The sequence below is a fragment of the Oncorhynchus tshawytscha genome, linkage group LG11 (genome assembly GCF_018296145.1).
Source record: "Oncorhynchus tshawytscha isolate Ot180627B linkage group LG11, Otsh_v2.0, whole genome shotgun sequence".
In the NCBI taxonomy this organism is placed as follows: domain Eukaryota; kingdom Metazoa; phylum Chordata; class Actinopteri; order Salmoniformes; family Salmonidae; genus Oncorhynchus; species Oncorhynchus tshawytscha.
The window spans coordinates 1,870,396-1,896,704 of NC_056439.1; the positions used below are offsets into that span (position 1 = coordinate 1,870,396).

Sequence of the window (26,309 nt, forward strand, 5' to 3'; positions counted from 1 at the left end):
TCTGTGTGTAAGAGGACACTGCAGTCACTGTGGTGCTATAAAACTACGACAGTAATTCAGACAACTAAATATACACAGGTCTGGTGTGCTTGGGGACAGGAGGGAGAGATCAGAAACTGGGCACCACATCATCCTCCTCAATAACTCCTTGGCCGTGTGAGATGGTCTTTGATAAGTCTGCTGGCAAAGCAGAGTCATGTCAGAGGAGCGGGAGGATCAGGTAACAGGAAGGGACCGGAGCTGGGCAGGAAATAACACTGTCTCTTTACATTAGCATTTCCTGCTAAGCTAGCCTAGCGTGGAGGAGGGGTAGAGATCTGACAGGGCTTCAGAGGAGTGGTTTGATGACATGTGAGGAAGAGGACTGCTGTGTGTGTGTGTGTGTGTGCGTGCGTGTGTGACGTACCAGTCTATTGATGCGTACAAACTCCTCGGGGGTCTTGGCCCAGGGCGGTAGCTCCACGTCAGACACCACAGTCCCATCCTCCATCACCCCCAGGCTGTAGTTGTTGGCGTTTACAAACATCTCAGGGAGGTAGTAGAACTCTGGGGTCAACTCCTGGACAGACAGACAGACAGACAGACATTAACACTGTAGAGCCAACCTGAACCGTCCCTTCACTAAGTTATTTCACGTTCATGTACTGATAGTGGATACAGTACATTCAGAATAGTTTTGTCTCACATTTGTAGTCAATAAATCGACCCTTTTAGTTAGGGTGAACAGTATCACAGTAAGCCATTTCCTCATTAGAATAACACTGACAAGATGCTCTGTGATACAGCCTCCAGTCTCAGTGTGTGGGACACGACATTAGAATGTGACTACTGAGGACCCACAGCCAGGTAGAAAGAACAGGGGACTGTGACCTTCAGAGTGAGAAGCTACAGTTTAGAGAGAGAGTTCATTAACAGAAAGAAAGAGAGAGAGAGAAAGAGAAGACATGGTGTAAATACATTTAGAAAGCATGTGGATATGTGTGTGTGTGTGTGTGTGTGTGTGTGTGTGTGTGTGTGTGTGTGTGTGTGTGTGTGAGCGGAAGGTCCTTTAATCTGGGACTGCCACTGTCGTCCCTCAGACAGCTAGTCAGACGCTAGTCGCAACACTTGAGCTGTGCCATTACTCATGGAAATTACATTTCAGACTGCTCATCTGCTGCCTGCCTGCTACCACGCTGCAAGCAGGCAGGCCGATAAAAGGCATCAAAACCTAGCGCGCGTGTGTGTGTGTGCGTGCGTGCTGGGGTTTCCACGCTTTTTGAAAGGGGGGTTGTCTGTAATCGTATGATGTTCTCTGTTCTATGCTTCTCAAAGGATTTTCTGAAGGATTAGAAGGAGCGACAGGTCACAGAACTCACCAGAATGTGATTGTGTGTCTGTGCACAGTTGAACACTTCGTTATGGAATTATGACATTTCACGATGGGCCCCAGAAAAACATCAACGTTCGTGTAAACTGAAGAGCTCGATTGTTAAGACCCTGAGGGTGTAAACGTTAAACACGGCTTCATTTCTAACAAACCATAGCTCAGCCTCAATGTGTATGAAATGCCTTCATATACAGAAAGACAACGTTTAGATTATGGGGCAAACCAAAACATATGGTGATAAATCTTTGCCCTCCCGCAAACAGAAATAAAACACTAACGTCGTTAGGAGTGTGTGTGTGGGCAAGTGGAACTAACTGGTAAGACTGGACAATGGAAGCGTGTGTGGAATTAACCCACTTCCCGGGCGCCTCCTGATACGTACAACAAACAATAGCACGACACCCAATGTCAATCCCGTGTTTAATCAGCGTACATCTACCCCTCGTGATATACTGAACCTACCCATCAACATAACAAGTGTCAAACATGAACTACGGCCATATTCCACAGCAGGGAATTGAACCATGGATTTACGTATGGAGCGAGCACTCATATTTCAACATGATACACCCACAGCCAGTATATGAGACATATAAACAGAGCACCGCAAGTATGAAGACAAGCCACAACACAAGTATAACTCTTCATTTGATACCACTATAAAACAATAGCTAATGAGTGAGTAACTCCTAATAAAATAACCTGTTAATAAAGCATTGAGGAGCAGTTGCCTTGTAACGTGTCCTGGGTCGTGTTCAGTTGGCACAAAACGTAATAAAACAGAGTGAGACAGGGGAGGGACTACTTGTCTGAAACGGAACTTGTCCAATAAGGAACACTTATTACACAGTTCTGTCCGACTAGAGCTGAACCAGTGAACCGTCTCCTAGGTCGTGTTCAGTTGGCACAAAACGTACAAAACGGAGTGCCTAGGTTTTGCTACGGTAGGACTTAATGAACAAGACCCTGAACTGTTTGACAGAACCCAGTGTGACTGGGCCTGCTGACTGGTCACTGTCCTGATGGACAGAGAGAGAGAGACAGGGTGACATTCTGACATCAGGGATGACCAGACCAGAGTCAACACCCATCGGTCATGTCCTCGTCTCCCTGTGACATGGCTGTGTGTGACAACCTGACATGCAAATACATACTGGCAAATAGGCTACAGGTAGGAGCTGGGAACTGGTCAGCGCATGTGATGAGATGTTCTGTAAGGGCTGCACGCATGTACGCACATGTACGCACGCACACAACAGCACACACAGAATCCCTGGAAGGCTGTCTATCAATCAAGCTCAGACCTGAGAACAGTCCTCACTGCATCCAACAGGACGGAGACAAATACACGATTAGACAGGACGCTAGTGAGTTCACTTCCTCTAGATGTGTGTGGGTAGTAACCCGAGACATGGGGCGGAAGCTAGCCCGGAGAGATACCCTGTGTCAGTCCATAACCACATATCCAAACCTACAGATGGACCGGAGCTCAGTCAGGAGAGAAAGAACCAAGCACATGTTCTGTCATCACAACCAATCCATGTCATACTACCATGAAAGCTTCGGAGACTACTGATCAAAGGTTCAAACTAATCCTTCTACCCTCCCCCCCCGCTGCCCTGCCTCCTCCCCCCTCCTTCGCTACTTCAGTCAATCTTGAATTGAACCTTTGGCCTATTGGGCCCCCTCTCCACTGGGCTTTGGGTCTATGGCGGGTCAGAACATTGGGCCCCCTCTCCACTGGGCTTTGGGTCTATGGCGGGTCAGAACAGTGGGCCCCCTCTCCACTGGGCTTTGGGTCTATGGCGGGTCAGAACAGTGGGCCCCCTCTCCACTGGGCTTTGGGTCTATGGCGGGTCAGACCAATCCTCTGCTACAGTTTGGGTCTCTAAGGCCCGAACCCTCCTCTTTTAACAAGTGACCCATGCTCTTAAAACATTTATGAGTACAGGCAGCCATCTTGTTTCAAATGTAGACTTGGCCTGCTCTTTGGGCCTGGGTCGGGTGGAGTGGTGGCTGGGGGAGTTGGAAGGAGTTGACGGTTGATCGCACTTCGTCTCCAATGATAAAACATATGGCTCGCATTACCGGTAACACTTGATTGCGAAAGCCCAGGGAGAGAGAGAACCTAGCTTGGTCTCAGTCTAGACCTGTCACAGTGGATCAACCACAAGAGCTCCACTCCACATCAAAACACACAGGACCAGGCTCAACCCTGCACTCAATAATACAGCTTCCATGTTGAGTTGAGTTTAGCCACGTCAAAATAACAGAACGTTCTTTCCTCGCATGGATGATCTCATTCACCTTGTTAACAAAGAAGGGTTACAAATGAGATGTATCAATTTAGCATGCTAAGTATACCATTTAGCTTTAGCTTCAGGACTATTGTAGGAAACTCTAAGAACCTTCTATTCCTTCTAAAGGGTGGGAAAAGTCTTAGTGCGTTTTGTATCCCAGTGCATAACGTGGTGATAACAGGTTAAAGACGCCAGTCCAGTCTGTCTGTAGCGTAGGAGAGACCGTGATGACCTCCGGCCACAATCCCCTGACCCCTCCTGACCTTTTGCCTTAGCCCAAAGGCATCGTTGTGTGTGTGTGTACTGTTGAAGTGTACTGGGGGGAGGGGACCTATGGCCCCTGCAGTGACCCATGACAGGACAGGATTGGGGATCACGGAAGCTGGGACCACAGTAGAGCAGGGGCCACTGCACATAATGGAGGGACCGGGGCAGAGAGTGTAGTGGGGAGGCCCCCTGTATTTCCCCCACCTTGTTAAGAAGGGCCAGGGGTCTCCTTCAGCCCTTCACCCCCCCCGGCCCTTCTTAACTAGGTGGGGGAAATACAGGGGGTCTCCTTCAGCCCTTCACCCCCCCGGCCCTTCTTAACAAGGTGGGGGAAATACAGGGGGTCTCCTTCAGCCCTTCACTCCCCCCCCCGGCCCTTCTTAACAAGGTGGGGGAAATACAGGGGGCCGTGCCGCCACCTCAGATTGGACAAATTTACACCAGGTCTCCCCGGGTCGACCCCATGGAAGCAAGAGGCCTCGTAAAATGGCCGACCTTCAGTTTGAGGTCAGGTTTTGTGGAGTGGACAGGTTTAAGATGTGAGGAAGTGGGCTTGTTGTTTTTAAACCAGTGTGTTTGTTTGCTCATTAGATTAGCCACTTTCTCTCTCCGGTGATGAGAGAGAGAAGAGGGGCCTTTGAGAAGGCTTTAGGCTAATTCAATGAAAAGGGTGTAATTTGAAAGTTGAATGTTTGTTTGGACAGTGGTGGCCTCTCCTCCTATCCTAGTATGTTCCCTGGGGTCTGGACAGTGGTGGCCTCTCCTCCTATCCTAGGATGTTCCCTGGCTCCGGGGGTCTGGACAGTGGTGGCCTCTCCTCCTATCCTAGGATGTTCCCTGGCTCCTGGGGTCTGGACAGTGGTGGCCTCTCCTCCTATCCTAGGATGTTCCCTGTCTCCTGGGGTCTGGACAGTGGTAGCCTCTCCTCCTATCCTAGGATGTTCCCTGTCTCCTGGGGTCTGGACAGTGGTGGCCTCTCCTCCTATCCTAGTATGTTCCCTGGCGTCTGGACAGTGGTGGCCTCTCCTCCTATCCTAGTATGTTCCCTGGCTCCTGGGGTCTGGACAGTGGTGGCCTCTCCTCCTATCCTAGGATGTTCCCTGTCTCCTGGGGTCTGGACAGTGGTGGCCTCTCCTTCTATCCTAGGATGTTCCCTGTCTCCTGGGGTCTGGACAGTGGTGGCCTCTCCTCCTATCCTAGGATGTTCCCTGTCTCCTGGGGTCTGGACAGTGGTGGCCTCTCCTCCTATCCTAGTATGTTCCCTGGGGTCTGGACAGTGGTGGCCTCTCCTCCTATCCTAGTATGTCTCCTGGGGTCTGGACAGTGGTGGCCTCTCCTCCTAACCTAGTATGTTCCCTGTCTCCTGGGGTCTGGACAGTGGTGGCCTCTCCCCACACTGGCGGGCTGCTGAAGGGTCTGGAGGTGTTGAGGGTCTCGGTGTGTGTGAACTTGTGTGTGAACGTCCAGAGAAGTGTGCAGACCTCAGAGGCCCTCTCTAGTCGATACTCTGGTACACTGTCTGTCTTTCAACAGCTAGCTCCACTGTGAGGAGGTGGCGGCAGTGTGTGTGTGTGTGTGTGTGTGTGTGTGTGTGTGTGTGTGTGTGTGTGTGTGTGTGTGTGCGCGTGTGTCGCTACCTTGACGTCAGACGTGTCTCTCTGGCAGTTCCTCCAGGCCCGGGACACGGAGGAGAAGGTGCGGTCAGCGTGGTCAAACTTCCCTCCCTGGAAGTTGAGGAACATGGTGGTGAAGGGTTCCTGGAAAATGAGAGAAGAAGAATAATGGAAGAGAACGAGAGAAGAGAACGAGAGAAGAAGAATGAGAGAATGATCAGTTATCCACATATCCTCCAAATAGTGTGCTGACACACTGTGGTGTACTGTACATTTGAGAAAAAGGAGAAGAAGAAATGACATTTGACCCCATATCCTTATGATTAAGCGTTTTTATACTATGGTAAAATGAGTCTGAATGTGTACACTGAGTATACCCCCTCAAAACAGCCTTAATCAGTCAGGAATCCAGTCTACAGGGTGTCAAAAGTGCTCTAAAGGAATGCTTGCCCATGTTGACTCCAATGCTTCCCACAGTTGTGTCAAGTTGGCTGGATGTCCTTTGGGAGGAGGAACATTCTTAATACACACAGGAAACTGTTGAGTGTGAAAAACCCAGCAGCGTTGCAGTTCTTGACACAAACCGGTGCGCCTGGCACCTACTACCATACCCTGTTAAAAAGCACTATTTTTATCACCCTCTGAATGGCACACATACACAACCCATGTCTCAATTGTCTCCAGGCTTAAACATCCCTTATTGACCTGCCTTTCCCCTTCATCTACACTGACTGAAGTGGCTTTAACAAGTGACATCAATAAGGGGTCATAGCTTTCACCTGGTCAGTCTGTGTAATGGAAAGAGTAGGTGTTCTTAATGTTTTGTACACTCAGTGTATGTACTGAATTTCAAAGTGTATATTACCAAAAAAAAAACAGCATTTGCTATTGGCTAAAAAACACATGTTTTGCAACAACGCTCAAATCTAGCTTTACATTTCTGTAATCTACATTTCCAAAAGTTGCTTTTTAAGGTAATATCTTACAGCTAATACCCTTAATGCAACGACGACAGATTGTCTGCCTTGTTGACACTTTGTCACAAACCACTGAAATGAACTAAAGCGAACGGCAGGCGTCACTGTGTGGTTGTGAAGCCTGTAGAGGTGTGTTATTGGTGCTTTTCTAATCACGCTTAATCTTGCTTGTGTCGATCAACAGACCGTCCCTCTGAAACAACAGACCGTCCCTCTGAAACAACAGACCGTCCCTCTGAAACAACAGACCGTCCCTCTGAAACAACAGACCGTCCCTCTGAAACAACAGACCGTCCCTCTGAAACAACAGACCGTCCCTCTGAAACAACAGACCGTCCCTCTGAAACAACAGACCGTCCCTCTGAAACAACAGACCGTCCCTCTGAAACAACAGACCGTCCCTCTGAAACAACAGACCGTCCCTCTGAAACAACAGACCGTCCCTCTGAAACAACAGACCGTCCCTCTGAAACAACAGACCGTCCCTCTGAAACAACAGACCGTCCCTCTGAAACAACAGACCGTCCCTCTGAAACAACAGACCGTCCCTCTGAAACAACAGACCGTCCCTCTGAAACAACAGACCGTCCCTCTGAAACAACAGACCGTCCCTCTGAAACAACAGACCGTCCCTCTGAAACAACAGACCGTCCCTCTGAAACAACAGACCGTCCCTCTGAAACAACAGACCGTCCTCTGAAACAACAGACCGTCCCTCTGAAACAACAGACCGTCCCTCTGAAACAACAGACCGTCCCTCTGAAACAACAGACCGTCCCTCTGAAACAACAGACCGTCCCTCTGAAACAACAGACCGTCCCTCTGAAACAACAGACCGTCCCTCTGAAACAACAGACCGTCCCTCTGAAACAACAGACCGTCCCTCTGAAACAACAGACCGTCCCTCTGAAACAACAGACCGTCCCTCTGAAACAACAGACCGTCCCTCTGAAACAACAGACCGTCCCTCTGAAACAACAGACCGTCCCTCTGAAACAACAGACCGTCCCTCTGAAACAACAGACCGTCCCTCTGAAACAACAGACCGTCCCTCTGAAACAACAGACCGTCCCTCTGAAACAACAGACCGTCCCTCTGAAACAACAGACCGTCCCCTCTGAAACAACAGACCGTCCCCTCTGAAACAACAGACCGTCCCCTCTGAAACAACAGACCGTCCCCTCTGAAACAACAGACCGTCCCTCTGAAACAACAGACCGTCCCTCTGAAACAACAGACCGTCCCTCTGAAACAACAGACCGTCCCTCTGAAACAACAGACCGTCCCTCTGAAACAACAGACCGTCCCTCTGAAACAACAGACCGTCCCTCTGAAACAACAGACCGTCCCTCTGAAACAACAGACCGTCCCTCTGAAACAACAGACCGTCCCTCTGAAACAACAGACCGTCCCTCTGAAACAACAGACCGTCCCTCTGAAACAACAGACCGTCCCTCTGAAACAACAGACCGTCCCTCTGAAACAACAGACCGTCCCTCTGAAACAACAGACCGTCCCTCTGAAACAACAGACCGTCCCTCTGAAACAACAGACCGTCCCTCTGAAACAACAGACCGTCCCCTCTGAAACAACAGACCGTCCCTCTGAAACAACAGACCGTCCCTCTGAAACAACAGACCGTCCCTCTGAAACAACAGACCGTCCCTCTGAAACAACAGACCGTCCCTCTGAAACAACAGACCGTCCCTCTGAAACAACAGACCGTCCCTCTGAAACAACAGACCGTCCCTCTGAAACAACAGACCGTCCCTCTGAAACAACAGACCGTCCCTCTGAAACAACAGACCGTCCCTCTGAAACAACAGACCGTCCCTCTGAAACAACAGCCCCCCGAGTGAGACGGACACAATTAGCCAGGCTAACACTACTATTAGCCAGGATAACACTTTCATAATGAATACATTTATATGGACAGGGGGGTGATCTGATTCTAGATCAGCACTCTTACTCTGAGATGATTTTGAATATAGGACCGGGACTTTTAAGGTCTGCCCTAGTGTTCATTTGGGCTTCCTATCCCATCCATACGTTGACACTTGATTTGAAGGGCATTTGGTAAAGTGGATTTAAAATAAGCCAGTAATAAGCCAGCTAATGATGTGATGGGATCAATGGTTGTTTCCATAGGGAGCTACCGGGACAATTACAGGACAATTCAAGGGCCCTGGAAGGTTAGAATCCCTCCCTGCATGGCAGAATGGTCCCCTGTGGATGGAACAGAAAGAGTCTGATATCGGCTGGATGAGGGTTACATACAGTGACCAATATAACTAGCAAAAGCACCACGTGGGAGAAAGTTAACTTCATGAAATCTTTAGATTGAGTAGTTTCGAAGCAGAAGTTTAAAAAATAGTACAGAATAATAGCCACTCATTAAACATAGTTAAATTAAAGACTTAATAAAAATTAAAAATAAATACAAATTCTGAGTTCCTCTTATGTTGCAAAGACACACAGAAAGAATCACGTTATGAATTTAGCTTCGGCGTGCTGCTTCTCTGTTTTACGAGCAGCACAACATAGAAATAACCAAGGCCAGCCAGGGACAATACACTGTGCATACGTTAGTGTGTAGATGGAGCCTGTATTTCACTGTGACATAAATCAACCCGACTCTCTATGAATCCATGGCCAATTAGAAAACAACAATTAGCTGCAATGGGGCGTGCTACAAGTCTAATGATGAATAGGTAGTAAATATTACACCATGACGGGTAGGTGGCAACTGTAATGCATTCATTTCTAAATGTAATCTGTTTTCCATAAAGCAGTGACAAAAATGAAGGCCTAAATCATATTCTATACACATCGTGGTGGGATTCAGTACTTTCATTTAACCTTAAAATGGACCAAGTTGAACCATTGAGGTCAAAATAAGTATTTTGCCATTTTAATCTGTCGAAAAAGGCAAGTTATCTTCACAAGCGAGACATTTGCACCAGATAGGTGCAGTGAAATGTGTTGTTTTACAGGGTCAGCCATAGCAGTACGGCAATCCTGGAGAAAATTTGGGTAAAGTGCCTTGTTCAAGGACACGTCGACAGAGTTTTCACCTCGGCGGCTCGGGTATTGGAACCAGTGACATTTCGGTTACTGGCCCCAATGCTCTAACCGCTAGGCTACCTGGGAGTAGGTGGGGTGGATATAGTTGGGGTACAGTTGGGGGAAGTTAACTTACGATGCGCAGGAGCCACATCTGGGTGAAAGAGGAGGTGGAGTAGTGGGTTCCGTAGTGGAACTTGGGCACCTGGTCGTCCTCCCAGGATTCATAGCGGTCGTTGAAGAACGCCGCCCTCTTGGGGTTCAGGGCACCAATGGGCTGTGAGGAGAAAGAAACGTAAAATGTTATTACAACGTTATTACAACAGAGACTGATAGACACGGAATAGAGATGGAGATAAGAGAAACAGAGAGAAAGAGTGGCAGTACAAAGAGAAGAAAGAAACATTTTATAACAGTACAATTGAACTCTTTTAGCTTTCAGAGAGCAGACTTTGCTTCAAACACAGGGCATATATATTCAAATGATGTTAGTAACCTTTGCGCGTTCGCCGAATGAATATTAGATGCTGTGTTGTTTTGAGGATCAATCCATTCCAACAGAGTGCATTTCACTTCATAGCCCTGAAACACAACCCCCTGCGGCTAGTCTGTCAGAGAGAACGAATGTGTTGCGATGAAAGGAGGCCTAGGAACATCAATAGCAAGGGACGGGAGGTTCTTTCTTCCATTTTTATTAATCTGTAGCTAATATACTAGTCAGGAGAAGCAGCCTCCATTGTGGGTCTAAAAAATGTGTCAGTTGCATTAATTTCCGATTGATCTCAGAGAAACCAATACCTGGCTGAGCCTGGCTTATTATTTAAATGCTCATTTATAGAAATCACTTTTTTACCCGTTCAATTTTTATTAGTCTTCTATTAGCCGCCCTCCTCTTCATCCCTCGCTCCAAACACACCTCCTCTCTGATCAATGGTAATGGAATGATGGCCTTTTGAAGATGAAGCACTGGCTGGTGGATCGATAGGCCCTCTCTCATATCATAGTGCTGTCATGGGAGGCCTCGTCCAGGCTGGGGAGGCGCTATTGATCTGATGCTGCTGTTACTGTGTCGGGTGGGTGTAATGGTGTGTGTGTCTGATTGTATCCAAGGGTGCACCCATTCAAGACCGTACCCAATTACCTTCCTTATACTCGAACAACCGGAAAAGAACAGGAACACACACACACCGCCTCATGCCGACACAGTGTGCTGGGCTGTGCTGACAGTGACACACTATTGGCTTACCCAGGGCTACTGGGGGTGGGAGTACACACGCTGAATTATACAGTACAACGATTGGACTGATTTATTGCCGTAATAACGTAGAGCTCATTAAAAAAAGAAAAGGCTGGAAGAGGAATATAACATTTAAAAAAAGAGACTGAGTGCACTGCAATGAGAGCGAGAATAAAAGAGAGAGAGGGGGGAGAGGGAGAGAGGGGGATAGAGAAGGGGGAGAGAGGGGGATAGAGAGGGGGAGAGGGAAAGAGAAAAATAGAGCGAGCGCAAGAGCGAGAGATGAGCGAGAGAGACAGAACGAGGGAGAAAAAGAGAGAGTGCTCTACACTCTACATTGTTTACTGCTGTAAATTACGGCCGGGTGGAGAGCGATGCGCGGCGAGGAGGGCAGCGGTACAATAGAGCGGTGGTGACAGAGTCGTACATCAGGGCCGTCCCCGGTGAGGAGTGCTCCGATCGAGTGAACGCTGCCCATTGGGCTAATATGTTCAGGCGGTGCCTGCGAATAGCACTTTGACGAGCGCTCGGATAAATGAGCTGCTAGCGTGGTTTTTAATTAGACTTTGAACGGGAATGAGATTAGAATAAAACATGGGCGGAGTTAGATGGTGTTACTGCTTCAAAGAGGAGAATGTGGGAGACTTTAATCTTGGATAACGGTTTTATCTTTTGTTCATCCAGAATGTAGATTAGGAAGGTGTTGGGAAATGGTTATTGTGGCATCATTATTACACCATAGAATTAGCTTACATGTATAAAGTACTATGCTAGCCAACTGCTACCCATAGCCACTCAACTATGCTAGAGGCGTCACTACAGACCCTGGTTCGATTCCAGGCTGTATCACAACCGGCCGTGATTGGGAGATCCATAGGGCGGTGCACAAATTGGCCCAGCATCATCCGGGTTTGGGCGGGGTAGGTTGTCATTGTAAATAAGAATTTGTTCTTAACTGACGTGCCTAGTTAAATTAAATAAAAACTATACAAGATGGTGTCGGTGATGTGTAATAGTTCACGTGACGCTAAATCCTCTAACATATTGGAACAACAGGAAGTGCATCATACAGTAACACATTGTGTTGATATACCGTGTGCAGATCAAATAGAGATTTATATTATCAAAGGACTCTGATCACAGACACAAATAAAATCATTCAACAGTTAACCGAAATCAAACCTAATGTCAACTGGATAATACAAACAATCTTCCACTACAGAACATCTCTCAGATCTGAATTCAAATGTCAAAGACATCAAAGGCAAACATTTCTATCAAGATGAGCAGAAACCAGACAGTAGCATATAGTTAACCATTACATCTCTCCAAATTATAAGGGTCAGCAGTGATACAACAAACTATAATGTTTTCACATTTAAGGATTATTTGACTAAATAAATCACTCATTTAGGAAGGCTCAGTCTGAGCTTTGCCAGAGAGCCTTGAGACATAAATCAAACTGTGGTTTTGAGAGGACTGTTTATATAGAATGTCCTATTTAAACAGTGAGAATGACGTGGTGTTTGAGGGGTGTCAGAAAACATATGGGACGCATCTTGAAATCAATACCCCATTAGCCCCCCGCGCAGTGCCAAAGTACAAGGGCCCTGGAACCGCTCAATATAAAGCTGCGTTGTTTTTGCTACATTGCAAATACAGGACCCCAAACCTGTCCAGGTCAACACCTCGTTCAAGCATCCCGTTTCAGGAGTCCTTCCAAATTGCCTGTTTAAAAATGCTCTCAACGTTAGAGCAGGGGTGCGTCCCAAACGTCACCCTATTCATAACATAGTGCACTACTACTACTAAGGAGCATCCAAAAGTAGTGCACTAGATAGGGACTAAGGTTGTCTAGTGTAAGACCGCGTCCTTATCGTGGTGACTACAATGTTATCTCTGGGCTGGCGTTTCATGTCAGGCCGAGGTCAGAGTTTAGGATGAGAAAGAGCCCCGGAGTATGAACGGAATCGCTCTGATAGAAGGAACATACATTTGTGAGGACATGCACTCGCGCACGCACGCACGCATGACAGTGTGTGACCCACGGGCGTTCGTGGCAATTTCAGCCTCTCAATGTCACAAGACTCTCACATGACCTGTTTCTATCAAAGCAGAGCACGACATGAGAGGGGAGGGAGGGAGGGTAGACTGAAAATAATCATAATTTGGGGGGTGTGTATATTGGTCCTGTTACTTCACAAGGATATATGGAAATGTGTTTTTTTGCATATCCCACGGCCAGGGGCGCCATTGTACAGCAACCCTGGAGAATTTAGGGTTACGTGCCTTGCTCAAGGGCACAGCGACAGATATTTACATTTTTTATTTATTTTTATGTTCACCTTGTCGTCTCCAGTAGTCGAACCAGCAACCTTTCGTTTACTGGCCCAACGCTCCAACCTCGAGTAAAAGAGGAGAGAGAAGGAGAGATAACAGAAGGGGGGGATTATGACGAACCAAACTAAACGAGCAGCCAATAGAGGAGGAGTACCGAGCGTCGGAGCGGCTGTCCTTTCCCAGACGATGCAGCCTGCCACGCTCCACTGGTCATACACTGATATCACACCATGCCAACAGCATGAATAAAACTGGTGTAGTAAAGATTGGTCGGCCCCGCGTCTCTCCTTCCTTCACTCCCTCGCTCTTCAATGATAATGGGGGGGATGAGGGAGGCAGAGAGAGTAGAGGGGGATAGGGAGAGTCAGAGAGAGAGGGGGTGAAACAAGAAAGTCTGCCCTCTCTCCCTCTTCCTTTCCCTTGTTCTGTCGTTCTCCTTCCCTCTCCCCTTGTTCTGTCGTTCTCCTTCCCTCTCCCCTTGTTCTGTCGTTCTCCTTCCCTCTCCCCTTGTTCTGTCGTTCTCCTTCCCTCTCCCCTTGTTCTGTCGTTCTCCTTCCCTCTCCCCTTGTTCTGTCATTCTCCTTCCCTCTCCCCTTGTTCTGTCATTCTCCTTCCCTCTCCCCTTGTTCTGTCGTTCTCCTTCCCCTCTCTCCCCTTGTTCTGTCATTCTCCTTCCCTCTCCCCTTGTTCTGTCGTTCTCCTTCCCTCTCCCCTTGTTCTGTCGTTCTCCTTCCCTCTCCCCTTGTTCTGTCGTTCTCCTTCCTCTCTCCCCTTGTTCTGTCGTTCTCCTTCCCTCTCCCCTTGTTCTGTCGTTCTCCTTCTCTCTCCCCTTGTTCTGTCGTTCTCCTTCTCTCTCCCCTTGTTCTGTCGTTCTCCTTCCTCTCCCCTTGTTCTGTCGTTCTCCTTCCTCTCCCCTTGTTCTGTCGTTCTCCTTCTCTCTCCCCTTGTTCTGTCGTTCTCCTTCTCTCTCCCCTTGTTCTGTCGTTCTCCTTCTCTCTCCCCTTGTTCTGTCGTTCTCCTTCCCTCTCCCCCTTGTTCTGTCGTTCTCCTTCCTCTCCCCTTGTTCTGTCGTTCTCCTTCTCTCTCCCCTTGTTCTGTCGTTCTCCTTCTCTCTCCCCTTGTTCTGTCGTTCTCCTTCTCTCTCCCCTTGTTCTGTCGTTCTCCTTCTCTCTCCCCTTGTTCTGTCGTTCTCCTTCTCTCTCCCCTTGTTCTGTCGTTCTCCTTCTCTCTCCCCTTGTTCTGTCGTTCTCCTTCTCTCTCCCCTTGTTCTGTCGTTCTCCTTCCCTCTCCCCTTGTTCTGTCGTTCTCCTTCCCTCTCCCCTTGTTCTGTCGTTCTCCTTCTCTCTCCCCTTGTTCTGTCGTTCTCCTTCCCTCTCCCCTTGTTCTGTCGTTCTCCTTCTCTCTCCCCTTGTTCTGTCGTTCTCCTTCCTCTCCCCTTGTTCTGTCGTTCTCCTTCTCTCTCCCCTTGTTCTGTCGTTCTCCTTCTCTCTCCCCTTGTTCTGTCGTTCTCCTTCCCTCTCCCCTTGTTCTGTCGTTCTCCTTCCCTCTCCCCTTGTTCTGTCGTTCTCCTTCCCTCTCCCCTTGTTCTGTCGTTCTCCTTCCCTCTCCCCTTGTTCTGTCGTTCTCCTTCCCTCTCCCCTTGTTCTGTCGTTCTCCTTCTCTCTCCCCTTGTTCTGTCGTTCTCCTTCTCTCTCCCCTTGTTCTGTCGTTCTCCTTCTCTCTCCCCTTGTTCTGTCGTTCTCCTTCTCTCTCCCCTTGTTCTGTCGTTCTCCTTCTCTCTCCCCTTGTTCTGTCGTTCTCCTTCTCTCTCCCCTTGTTCTGTCGTTCTCCTTCTCTCTCCCCTTGTTCTGTCGTTCTCCTTCTCTCTCCCCTTGTTCTGTCGTTCTCCTTCTCTCTCCCCTTGTTCTGTCGTTCTCCTTCTCTCTCCCCTTGTTCTGTCGTTCTCCTTCTCTCTCCCCTTGTTCTGTCGTTCTCCTTCTCTCTCCCCCCCTTGTTCTGTCGTTCTCCTTCTCTCTCCCCTTGTTCTATCTCATTCCCTCTCTCTCTCTGCTGCTCAGTTTCTCCCTGGGGCGTTGAGGCTCGACTGAACACAGAGGCTGAGCTGTCCAAACTCTGGAGGAAGAGGGGGATGAGGGGGAGGGGAGGGGGAGAGAGGCTGCTATGGCTGTCATGTGTCAGCCTCGTGGGCAAAATGAAGCACAAATAAACAGAGCGAGGGGGGGGTACACAGCCGCATGGTGGGAAACACTACACAAGGGAGGTAGAGAGAGAGAAACGGCAATGGGAGGACTGGTCAAAGGAGGGCTTCTTGGAGGACGGTGTTGATGTGCATGACAGGATGAGTGTGTGGGTGCGTATGGAAGTCGAGAAGCAGTTGTGGCAATGACAGTTCACAAAAAGGCCATAGAAGTCTTCTCCAGAGAGCATGCAATTCACTCCAGCTGAATCCATCCTCAGTCATAGCAAGATGGACGCGTCTGCATTCCACCTCCACTTCAGAATCCTTTGCCAGCCAGGGCAGACTTGGGCCAGGCGCACCATTAAAAGTGAATGGCCAACTCTGTGTGGCTCTAGAGTGCATTATTTCCCAGGTATACTCTGCATGTTCATTACTGCACATGCCTGTTGTTTCCTGTGGCCCGGCTGATTTATTCGGCCATTTTGGCTTAAGCTAGACACGGGCGCTCCATCATCTCACTCTCAAAGTAATCTTCTGTCCTCCCACCATTGGGCGCCATTACACATAATGAATGGCCGTTCTGGGGCTGCTGCAACTGGCAGGCTTTGGAGATGGGCCTTTTAAAAGTGTGTGTGTGTTTTAAAAGCTTCAGGGGGGGAGAGTAAGACATCTTCAACTGTTCTAAGCTTAATCATCTGTAGAGAGCATTCCTATACTTCAGAGGGAGCGGCGGGAGGGGACTTATGACTGACTTCAATTAGTAAATAATGGAGTTCTGCACATGAAAGAGGAAATGCAATTTTAGACTTCTGTCCAGGTGAAATACAAAATGGAGTCTTGGTATTACATGACTTCCTCTGTAGGTGTGTAAGCAGTGATACCGTCTAAGAGTACCACTTAACGTATGCTTCCTAGTCGAAACCGTTTCTGCATACATTATGACGACATTCTATTACGTTTTTGTGAAGTTTTGGTGTTCGACAGCATTCAGCATTTTTTTCTTCTGGCTGTTCGAGCACACACACACACACACACGTTGTTTTTTAAGGCTTTTTGAAGTTCGGTATCTGAAGTCTACGCCCCTTCGTCAGTGATTGGTCAACAGTAGGCATTCTTCAAAGCAGTGTTTGTTGTCGTTTAACAACATTTTTTGTTGTTGAGAAATACTGCACCAAACAACTTCGATGTAGAAAGACCTCCTCTGTAAAAACACCTAAATTAATTACAGATTTATTGAGTTATTTTAGATGAACTCGGACTATTTTGAGGAAGGTTACTGACTACTGCATCTCAAGAGGGACAAATATTGGCGCCTTTTCAAGGTAAGGTATTTTAAGGTAGTATGCGAGCACATACGTTCACTTCACCTAGCAGAGGTCTGCTGGGAGCAGCACGCCTTTAGTCAGTGAAGAGAGAGAAAAATAGGGACAGACAGAGACAGAGAGACAGAGAGAGAGACAGAGAGAGAGACAGAGAGAGAGAGAGAGAGACAGAGAGAGAGAGAGAGAAGCTGTTCTTTCCTCTCTGCTGTGTGTTGTACAGAGATGGCTATCAGCACCCAGTGATTACAGAGATGTCTTACTTAACTATGATCAATCGCAATTACACAGCCACTACTCAGGCCAGGGGAGTGGGCAGTGATTAACAAACAGCCCGGTATCTAACCACACACAACTCCCCTACATACTCCCTCACAGCCTACTGCCTTATAGGACCTTCTATCAGCGCTGACTCAGCTAGTCCCAGAGAACCTGTCTTTAGCGAGACGTCTCTTTATTCCTATGTGTGCGTGGGTGTGTTACCTTGGACAGGTCTCTGTAGTTGCTGGGCAGAGTGAGGTCCAGGTCTTCAGTGTCGTAGTTCGTGATGACCCAGGGGAAGACGGGGTACTGATTCAGGTCGTTGTACGTACGGCCTGGAGGGAGACATAGGGGGGGGGGCGGTCACAACAGTCTCAAATTAGTCAACATCATCATCAAACTTCTAGAACTGAACATGTTTAGTAATCTAAATGTCTGGACACCAAACTCCCTTTTCAATTAGAGCTTCAATGTGGAATATATTTTGACTAACTATGAAGAAAATGAAGTCAGAGGATGAAACCATGTTGGCCAAACAGAGTTTATATCATTTACATCATTGACCACATATGTTCATAATAGCTGGGTGTGTTGTCATTCCCTGTGGTGACAGTCCAGTGACAGTGGGGTAACACTGGTCTCACCAGAGATGGTGTTGAGGAAGATCAGGTACTCAAAGTTGGAGATCTCTCTGCGCTGCCAGCGCTGGGTCATGTTGGAGGCCTTGTAGAGCTGCTTGGGACTGGCCTGGGAGATACGCCTGGAGGAGGGAGAACACACACTGTGTGGTGAGATGCCGGGCTGTGTGGTGAGATGCCGGGCTGTGTGGTGAGATGCCGGGCTCTCTCTGGTTAGATGCCGGGCTCTCTCTGGTTAGATGCCGGGCTCTCTCTGGTAAGGTACCGGGCTGTCTGGTAAGGTACCGGGCTGTCTGGTAAGGTACCGGGCTGTCTGGTAAGGTACCGGGCTGTCTGGTTAGGTACCGGGCTGTCTGGTAAGGTGTCTGGTACCGGGCTGTCTGGTTAGGTACCGGGCTGTCTGGTTAGGTACCGGGCTGTCTGGTTAGGTGTGTGGTTACCGGGCTGTCTGGTTAGGTACCGGGCTGTCTGGTTAGGTACCGGGCTGTCTGGTTAAATACCGGGCTGTCTGGTTAGGTACCGGGCTGTGTGGTTAGGTACCGGGCTGTGTGGTTAGGTACCGGGCTGTGTGGTTAGATACCGGGCTGTGTGGTTAGATACCGGGCTGTGTGGTTAGGTACCGGGCTGTGTGGTTAGGTACCGGGCTGTGTGGTTAGATACCGGGCTGTGTGGTTAGATACCGGGCTGTGTGGTTAGATACCGGGCTGTGTGGTTAGATACCGGGCTGTGTGGTTAGATACCGGGCTGTGTGGTTAGATACCGGGCTGTGTGGTTAGATACCGGGCTGTCTGGTTAGATACCGGGCTGTCTGGTTAGATACCGGGCTGTGTGGTTAGATACCGGGCTGTGTGGTTAGATACCGGGCTGTGTGGTTAGATACCGGGCTGTCTGTGTGGTTAGATACCGGGCTGTGTGGTTAGATACCGGGCTGTGTGGTTAGATACCGGGCTGTGTGGTTAGATACCGGGCTGTGTGGTTAGATACCGGGCTGTGTGGTTAGATACCGGGCTGTGTGGTTAGATACCGGGCTGTGTGGTTAGATACCGGGCTGTGTGGTTAGATACCGGGCTGTGTGGTTAGATACCGGGCTGTGTGGTTAGATACTGTGTTAGATACCGGGCTGTGTGGTTAGATACCGGGCTGTGTGGTTAGATACCGGGCTGTGTGGTTAGATACCGGGCTGTGTGGTTAGATACCGGGCTGTGTGGTTAGATACCGGGCTGTGTGGTTAGATACCGGGCTGTGTGGTTAGATACCGGGCTGTCTGGTTAGATACCGGGCTGTCTGGTTAGATACCGGGCTGTATTCCAGTCCGTAAGTGCTGGCAAACAAGACATTGACAACACTTTCAAAGAACAACATTTCAGACCCACTGTGAATTATGAAAACCTAACCTAATCATACCAGAGGATTGGTGTGTTTCAAGATATTCAACTTCAATAATAAAACTGATTCAGTCCAAGGTCTTAGTAAAGTCTCTAAATGCAAATGTTCCAATATGAAATAGGTATAGATATTTAGGCACACTAAATGAAAAAGACAAATATGCAATGAGTAGGGTTAATTCTTCTTCGCAAGCAGATACACACACTGATCTCCCTGCAACACACACACACACACACACACACACGCAGGCCCCCGGAGCATGATGTATGCTATGGGACTTAAACAAATGACCCCCAATCCAATTAAAACAAAGGCAAATGATGGAATGAATCACTGTCACAGTGTGAGATTATAGTCATTAAGCCAGCAGAAAGTCACAATCACCCCTTTACAACTCCCAGTTTATAGCTTCAACACTGAACAAACGTTAGGGCAACATCTCTGAATTATATGCAAGGCAGCTAAAATCAAATCAAATCTTATTTGTCACATGCGCCGAATACAACAGGTGTAGACATTACAGTGAAATGCTTACTTACAAGCCCTTAACCAACAATGCAGTTTAAAAAAATTAAAAAAGATAAAAGTAACAAATAATTAAAGAGCAGCAGTAGAATAACAATCGCGAGGCTATATACAGGGGGTATCGTTACAGAGTCAATGTGCGGGGGCACCGGTTAGTCAAGGTAGTTGAGGTAATATGTACATGTAGGTAGAGTTAAAGTGACTATGCATAGATAACAGAGTAGCAGCAGTGTGAAAAGAGGGGGGCAATGCAAATAGTCTGGGTAGACATTTGATTAGATGTTCAGGAGTCTTATGGCTTGTGGGTAGAAGCTGTTTAGAAGCCTCTTGGACCTAGACTTGGCGCTCCAGTACCGCTTGCCGTGCAGTAGCAGTGAGAACAGTCTATGTCTAGGGTGGCTGGAGTCTGACAATTTTTAGGGCCTTCCCCTGACACCACCTGGTATAGAGGTCCTGGATGGCAGGAAGCTTGGCGTGATGTACCTGGCCATACACACTACCCTCTGTAGTGCCTTGCGGTCAGAGGCTGAGCAGTTGCCATACCAGGAAGTGATACAACCAAAGATCTGAGGATTTCACGACTGTCTTGGTGTGCTTGGACCATGTTAGTTTGTTGGTGTTGTGAACACCAAGGAACTTGAAGCTCTCAACCTGCTCCATTACAGCCCAGTCGATGAGAACGGGGGAGTGCTTGGTCCTCCTTTTCCTGTAGTCCAAAATATTCTACTTTGTCTTGATCAAGTGCTAACCCATATGAAGGTTAGGCCAGAGAACAAATACTAGGGAAATCTAGTTTCTTTAATGGTACCTAAAATGCTATCTGAAAGTTAGTGCCAACATTTTTGAGACATTAATGTATAGTGGAAGAGAGGTTGGGGTGAAGCCTAGGTAGCCGATATACCAACAGAAAACTCTCTGAATGTTAGGGAAATGTTGTGGTAAACATTATAGTGTGAGGTAGAGGTACTCTAGTGTGAGGTAGAGGTACTGCAGATTGTGGTAAACATAGTGTGAGGTAGAGGTACTGTAGGTTGTGGTAAACAGTGTGAGGTAGAGGTACTGCAGGTTGTGGTAAACATAGTGTGAGGAAGAGGTACTGCAGGTTGTGGTAAACATTGTGGTAAACATTATAGTATGAGGTAGAGGTACTGTAGGTTGTGGCAAACATTATAGTGTGAGGTAAAGGTACTGTAGATTGTGGTAAACATAATGTGAGGTAGAGGTACTGTAGGTTGTGGTAAACATTGTGAGGTAGAGGTGCTGTAGATTGTGGTAAACATTATATTGTGAGGTAGAGGTACTGTAGGTTGTGGTAAACATTATAGTGTGAGGTAGAGGTACAGTAGGTTGTGGTAAACATCGGGAGGTAGAGGTACTGCAGGTTGTGGTAAACATTGTGAGGTAGAGGTACTGCAGGTTGTGGTAAACATTATAGTGTGAGGTAGAGGTACTGTAGATTGTGGTAAACATAGTGTGAGGTAGAGGTACTGCAGGTTGTGGTAAACATAGTGTGAGGTAGAGGTACTGCAGGTTGTGGTAAACATTGTGGTAAACATTATAGTATGAGGTAGAGGTACTGTAGGTTGTGGTAAACATTGTGAGGTAGAGGTGCTGTAGATTGTGGTAAACATTATATTGTGAGGTAGAGGTACTGTAGGTTGTGGTAAACATTATAGTGTGAGGAAGAGGTATGGTAGGTTGTGGTAAACATTATATTGTGAGGTAGAGGTACTGTAGGTTGTGGTAAACATTGTGAGGTAGAGGTGCTGTAGGTTGTGGTAAACATTATAGTGTGAGGAAGAGGTATGGTAGGTTGTGGTAAACATTATATTGTGAAACATTGGAGGTAGAGGTACTGTAGGTTGTTGTGGTAAACATTGTGAGGTAGAGGTTGTGGTACTGCAGGTTGTGGTAAACATTGTGAGGTAGAGGTACTGCAGGTTGTGGTAAACATTGAGGGTTGTGGTAGAGTAGAGGTACTGCAGGTTGTGGTAAACATTGTGAGGTTGTGGTAAACATTGAGGTACTGCAGGTTGTGGTAAACATTGAGGTAGAGGTACTGCAGGTTGTGGTAAACATTGAGGTAGAGGTACTGCAGGTTGTGGTAAACATTGAGGTAGAGGTACTGCAGGTTGTGGTAAACATTGAAGTAGAGGTACTGCAGGTTGTGGTAAACATTGAGGTAGAGGTACTGCAGGTTGTGGTAAACATTGAGGTAGAGGTACTGCAGGTTGTGGTAAACATTGAGGTAGAGGTACTGCAGGTTGTGGTAAAGGATGTATAATGTAATGCTGAGAAAGTAGTGATGGTGTGAGAACAGGACTGGACTGTACAGCTGTCTCCAGGTCAAGAGAGGCACGGTGCCCCCAGGCTGAGCTACACCATGTTGATTAATGGGACTGACACACTCTCCCTCCCTCCCGTGTGCACGCACACACACAAACACAAAAGCAAACAGATCCACACAATCTGACTCTTACAAAAACACATATTTCAACACTCTCTCGTGGGTTACAAAATGGATGGTACATATCACTATCACGCCAACTATGCAGCAAAACACAGATACTCCTTGGGAATTTTTTTGGACATTTCTCATATTCCATTCTGTCTCTAGGCTTGGCTACAGCCATGACAGTGCAGTACACAGGCTGGACTTGGCTATGGCAGGGTGCTGCAGACATGCAGTCATAAGAAGGCAAGAGGAGAAGAGGGAGAGAGTTGGGGGGGGCTGCGTGCGTGTGTGTGTGTGTGTGTGTGTTCTCCACTCTTTCTGTGGCGGTTTCCTCAGAACGTGCTGAAGCGTGACGGTGTGACACGTGAAATGCCAGTGTTACACGCTAAGCCCACAAGTGTTTAGTGTCAGCTAACGAGACACAGTGGGGATGAACACATAAGAACCCTCCACCGCAAGAAGATGGAGAGACAGAGAGAGAGAGAGAGAGAGAGAGAGAGAGACAGAGAGAGACAGAGAGAGACAGAGAGACAGAGAGAACAAAATAGAAAGAGATAGACTGACCTGGTCTGTGGGAGACCAAAGTTGGTGCCCACCCCCACGCGAGGGAGGCATTGGACCACCTTCTTGACCGTGCCTGCATCTGGGAAGTTGAACATGACCGCAGCTACAGAGGAAGGCAAACAAGTTCTGTCAATCCATGGCTTGGTTTCCACAGATAATGGAGCAGCTTCAAGTTCTAAATCAAATATATACGCTTTCAAAAAGATCCTGGCAAAGATACATTTCATTCATTTGTCTTTCAGATTCAAATCCAAACATGTCAGAATTTAAGGGTTGTGATTCTACTGAATAATATTAGAATAAAATATGCTGGTTGTGGGTCTTACTTCTGTTGGCCATGAAAATCTCCAGAGCAGTGTTCTGTAGCAAGTAACGTCTGGAGAAGACAGCCCTGATCTCTGTGAACAGCCATTTACCATGAAGGCCCTCTGTGTAGGTTAGGATCTGGAGAGGAGAGGAGAGAGGGAGGGGAGAGGAGGAAGAAAGAAGAGAGAGGAAGAGAAGAGAGGAAGAGAAGACAGGAGAGAAGAGAGGAGAGAGAAGGAGAGGAAGAGAAAGGAAGAGAAGAGAAGACAGGAGAGAAGAGAGGAGAGAGGAAGAGAAAGGAAGAGAAGAGAAGACAGGAGAGAAGAGAGGAGAGAGGAAGAGAAAGGAAGAGAGAGGAAGAGAGAGGAAGAGAGAAGGGGAGAAGAAGAGGAGAGAAGAAGAGAGAGGAGAGAAGAGAGAGAGGAGAGAAGAGAGAGGAGAGAAGGCTGTGTTAGTTCATTAATCACAGCCAAGTGACGCGTCGTCTCGAACAGCAGGATTAATGTGTTATATTGATCAGCCTCCGTGAAAAAGGGATTCCTTTAACGAGAGAATGAGCCCTATTCAGAGGGAGGAGGGAGGGATGGACGAGGCAGACATTTAGTTCACTATTCAGAGGGAGGAGGGAGGGATGGACGAGGCAGACATTTAGTTCACTATTCAGAAGGAGGAGTGAGGGATGGACGAGGCAGACATTTAGTTCACTATTCAGAGGGAGGAGGGAGGGATGGACGAGGCAGACATTTAGTTCACTATTCAGAGGGAGGAGGGAGGGATGGACGAGGCAGACATTTAGTTCACTAAAAGCTCATCAGTAATTTAGACAGCGGGTATCCTCTCTGCTTAAAATATAAATAAAGACATGGTCAGAATCAGATGCATACTATTGTCAAGATCATTTCAAGTATGCACCAATATTCAGAGCTAAAAAATGATTACTTTTCTGAAGAGTACCAATTACAAGGCCAAATGTAAAATGTGTTCAGAAAACAGTGATATGTTGTTCAGATAAATCTATAATGCCAACACAAACTGCCCATTGCAGTGGTTTTTAATGGCTCAGTTTTCACCAGATTAAGACCGGTTTGACCAGCCAGGTCACCGGTGATACAAGTCAGTGTTCGACGTCTGTCCACGTCTGAGGACATCGGGAGATGACGTGTAAACCAGCCACTTAACCATTTGGAGTTAATGCTTCATCTTAAGATTTCAGAGTTAATGCCTAAATTTAACCATAAACTTAAAAATGCAGAGTTATTTCCTGAACTTAACATTAAACACTTCGAAATTTGACATTTGCAACAACATTAAAATTTGAAGTTGAATAAATATGGATTAACATCTAATTCTGACGTGAGACAGTGAGAGCTAGTTGGGTTTGACAACGCTTTTATGAAGAGTGCTATTGGGTCAACAGCACAGTTTATGCTAAATAGTCAGTTAAACTGCTTTCTCTAATTCCTCTAACAAGGGGACTGCCACCTTGCAAGGTTAAACAGGAGCTTGTCGGCTAACGCTAAAGAATGCAAAAATGCTAAAATGAGCTGAGCCTAATCTCCCTCTGTGGAGAATGGACTCTCTCTCTCTCTGCGGTTGTCAGAGTGACTTGTCTCGACGCCTGTCAGCCCTCCTGACAGCCACAGATGCTCGGTCCGGGCCTCCTGCGATTCATATTCAAGCTAATCCAATCTTTAGATTCTGCGCTAACCCACTTATCGTGCTTTGTTGACTAGCTTTAAAAAAAAAAATGTTTTACTCACCCGGGCCTCTCCCTTTTTGTTTCAAAGCTCTTTTAATGACACTAGGTGTTAAGGGACATGGGGATTGAAGAGGGGTCACTGAGGTATGGCACCAAGGGGTAAGAAATATTCAAATATGCGACTAGCATAGTGTGCTAGCTCCAGCGCTAGCTTCAAGGAGCTCATTAAAGGGTAGGTTGCAGTGGAAGGGAGCATCTGGGGCTCTTAGCTGAGGACGTCCTGGCAGCCTCTCTCTGCCTCCCCCCTCTCTCTCCCCCTCTCTCTCCCTCCCTCCTCTCAGAGGAATAAGATCTGCCTGCACCACAGCCTCACTTCAAAGTCTCTGGAGTTCAATTAAATGTGGATTAGAGAGGTTTTGGAGGAGAGACTGGCCTGCCCGTCCGTCTCTCTCCCAGACTCTCACCTACACTGGGGCCCAGGACGACCCCACACGGTACCAGCCTTCCATCAGCCCCGTCACCATAGGAACACTGTCACAATAACCCCTCAAGCTGTGGCTTCTGGTACAGAATATCCAAAAGGACTTATGAAGGGATTTTCTTTCATTGGGCGTCAAAGTTATTTGTGAAAGACACTATTATCTGTTTTTTGATGGTTTTACAAGGATCTAGGATCTATTTTGTCAGGTTTTTTCCTCATCAGTTTGATCTTTCTATTTTTGATGAAGTCTTAGTGGATCTAGGTGAGTCTTCCATCAGTCAGATTTTTTTCAATTATGAAAATCACTTCTCGTCATCTTTCAGCCACTCATGGACTGATCTCCACACTGCAGACAAGGCAGGCAATGACCGTCTACAGCAGCCACCACTCCCTGTGATACAATTAACCCTAATTGATCAGTGTTAACAGACTGTGTTGCACACTTTCACTCTGCAACCCACAGCCTCAACAGAGCATGACACAACAACACTGCCTGTGGGACTGGGGGAGGATCGGGGGACGTTTTACACTGCAGTCTGCACCACGCCAATCAACTGACTTTATTTTAGTAATATATTGTATTCTCGTTATTGTATGATCATCACTGTGTACTTACAAATATATCTCAACGATTTATAACAAAGCAGTGTCTAAATAACTAGATATGACAGTCTGGTCTGCGTGTCTCCTGCCCTGTCCTGTCTGTCAGTCTGTTTACCAGTCTGGTCTGCGTGTCTCCTGCCCTGTCCTGTCTGTCAGTCTGTTTACCAGTCTGGTCTGCGTCTCCTGCCCTGTCTGTCAGAGTCCGTTTACCAGTCTGATCTGAAGGTCATGATAAACCGCCTCAGACAAACAGTTGGATCAGTCTGACTCCTCTATCCGCTGTAAGGATGGACAGACAGACAGGGTGGCCATCAGGTTCACATGTAAACAACACGACCACTCATCAGACTACATGTCACAGACACACACACACAGACAGAACGAGATACACACACACTGCCTCCTCAACTACACTACATGTCACAGACACACACACACAGATAGAGCGAGATACACACACACTGCCTCCTCAACTACACTACATGTCACAGACACACACACACAGATAGAGCGAGATACACACACACTGCCTCCTCAACCACACTACATGTCACAGACACACACACACAGATAGAGCGAGATACACACACACTGCCTCCTCAACTACACTACATGTCACAGACACACACACACAGACAGAACGAGATACACACACACTGCCTCCTCAACTACACTACATGTCACAGACACACACACACAGATAGAGCGAGATACACACACACTGCCT

The 26,309-nt window shown here is 47.5% G+C and overlaps 1 protein-coding gene across 4 annotated transcripts in view; it reads right to left on the bottom strand.

Moving 5' to 3' along the window:
• Positions 1 to 26,309, bottom strand: part of LOC112237328 (lipopolysaccharide-responsive and beige-like anchor protein) — a 338,807-nt gene that overhangs the window by 80,538 nt on the left and 231,960 nt on the right. For all 4 annotated transcript variants that reach the window (XM_042329672.1, XM_042329673.1, XM_042329670.1 and 1 more), the window contains 7 exons: positions 22,820 to 22,937; positions 22,494 to 22,596; positions 17,570 to 17,685; positions 17,148 to 17,260; positions 9,726 to 9,866; positions 5,574 to 5,693; positions 407 to 559 (listed from right to left, as the gene is read on the bottom strand). In XM_042329672.1, coding sequence (XP_042185606.1) covers positions 407 to 559; positions 5,574 to 5,693; positions 9,726 to 9,866; positions 17,148 to 17,260; positions 17,570 to 17,685; positions 22,494 to 22,596; positions 22,820 to 22,937 — 864 coding nt within the window. The remainder of the gene's footprint in view (positions 1 to 406; positions 560 to 5,573; positions 5,694 to 9,725; positions 9,867 to 17,147; positions 17,261 to 17,569; positions 17,686 to 22,493; positions 22,597 to 22,819; positions 22,938 to 26,309) is intronic.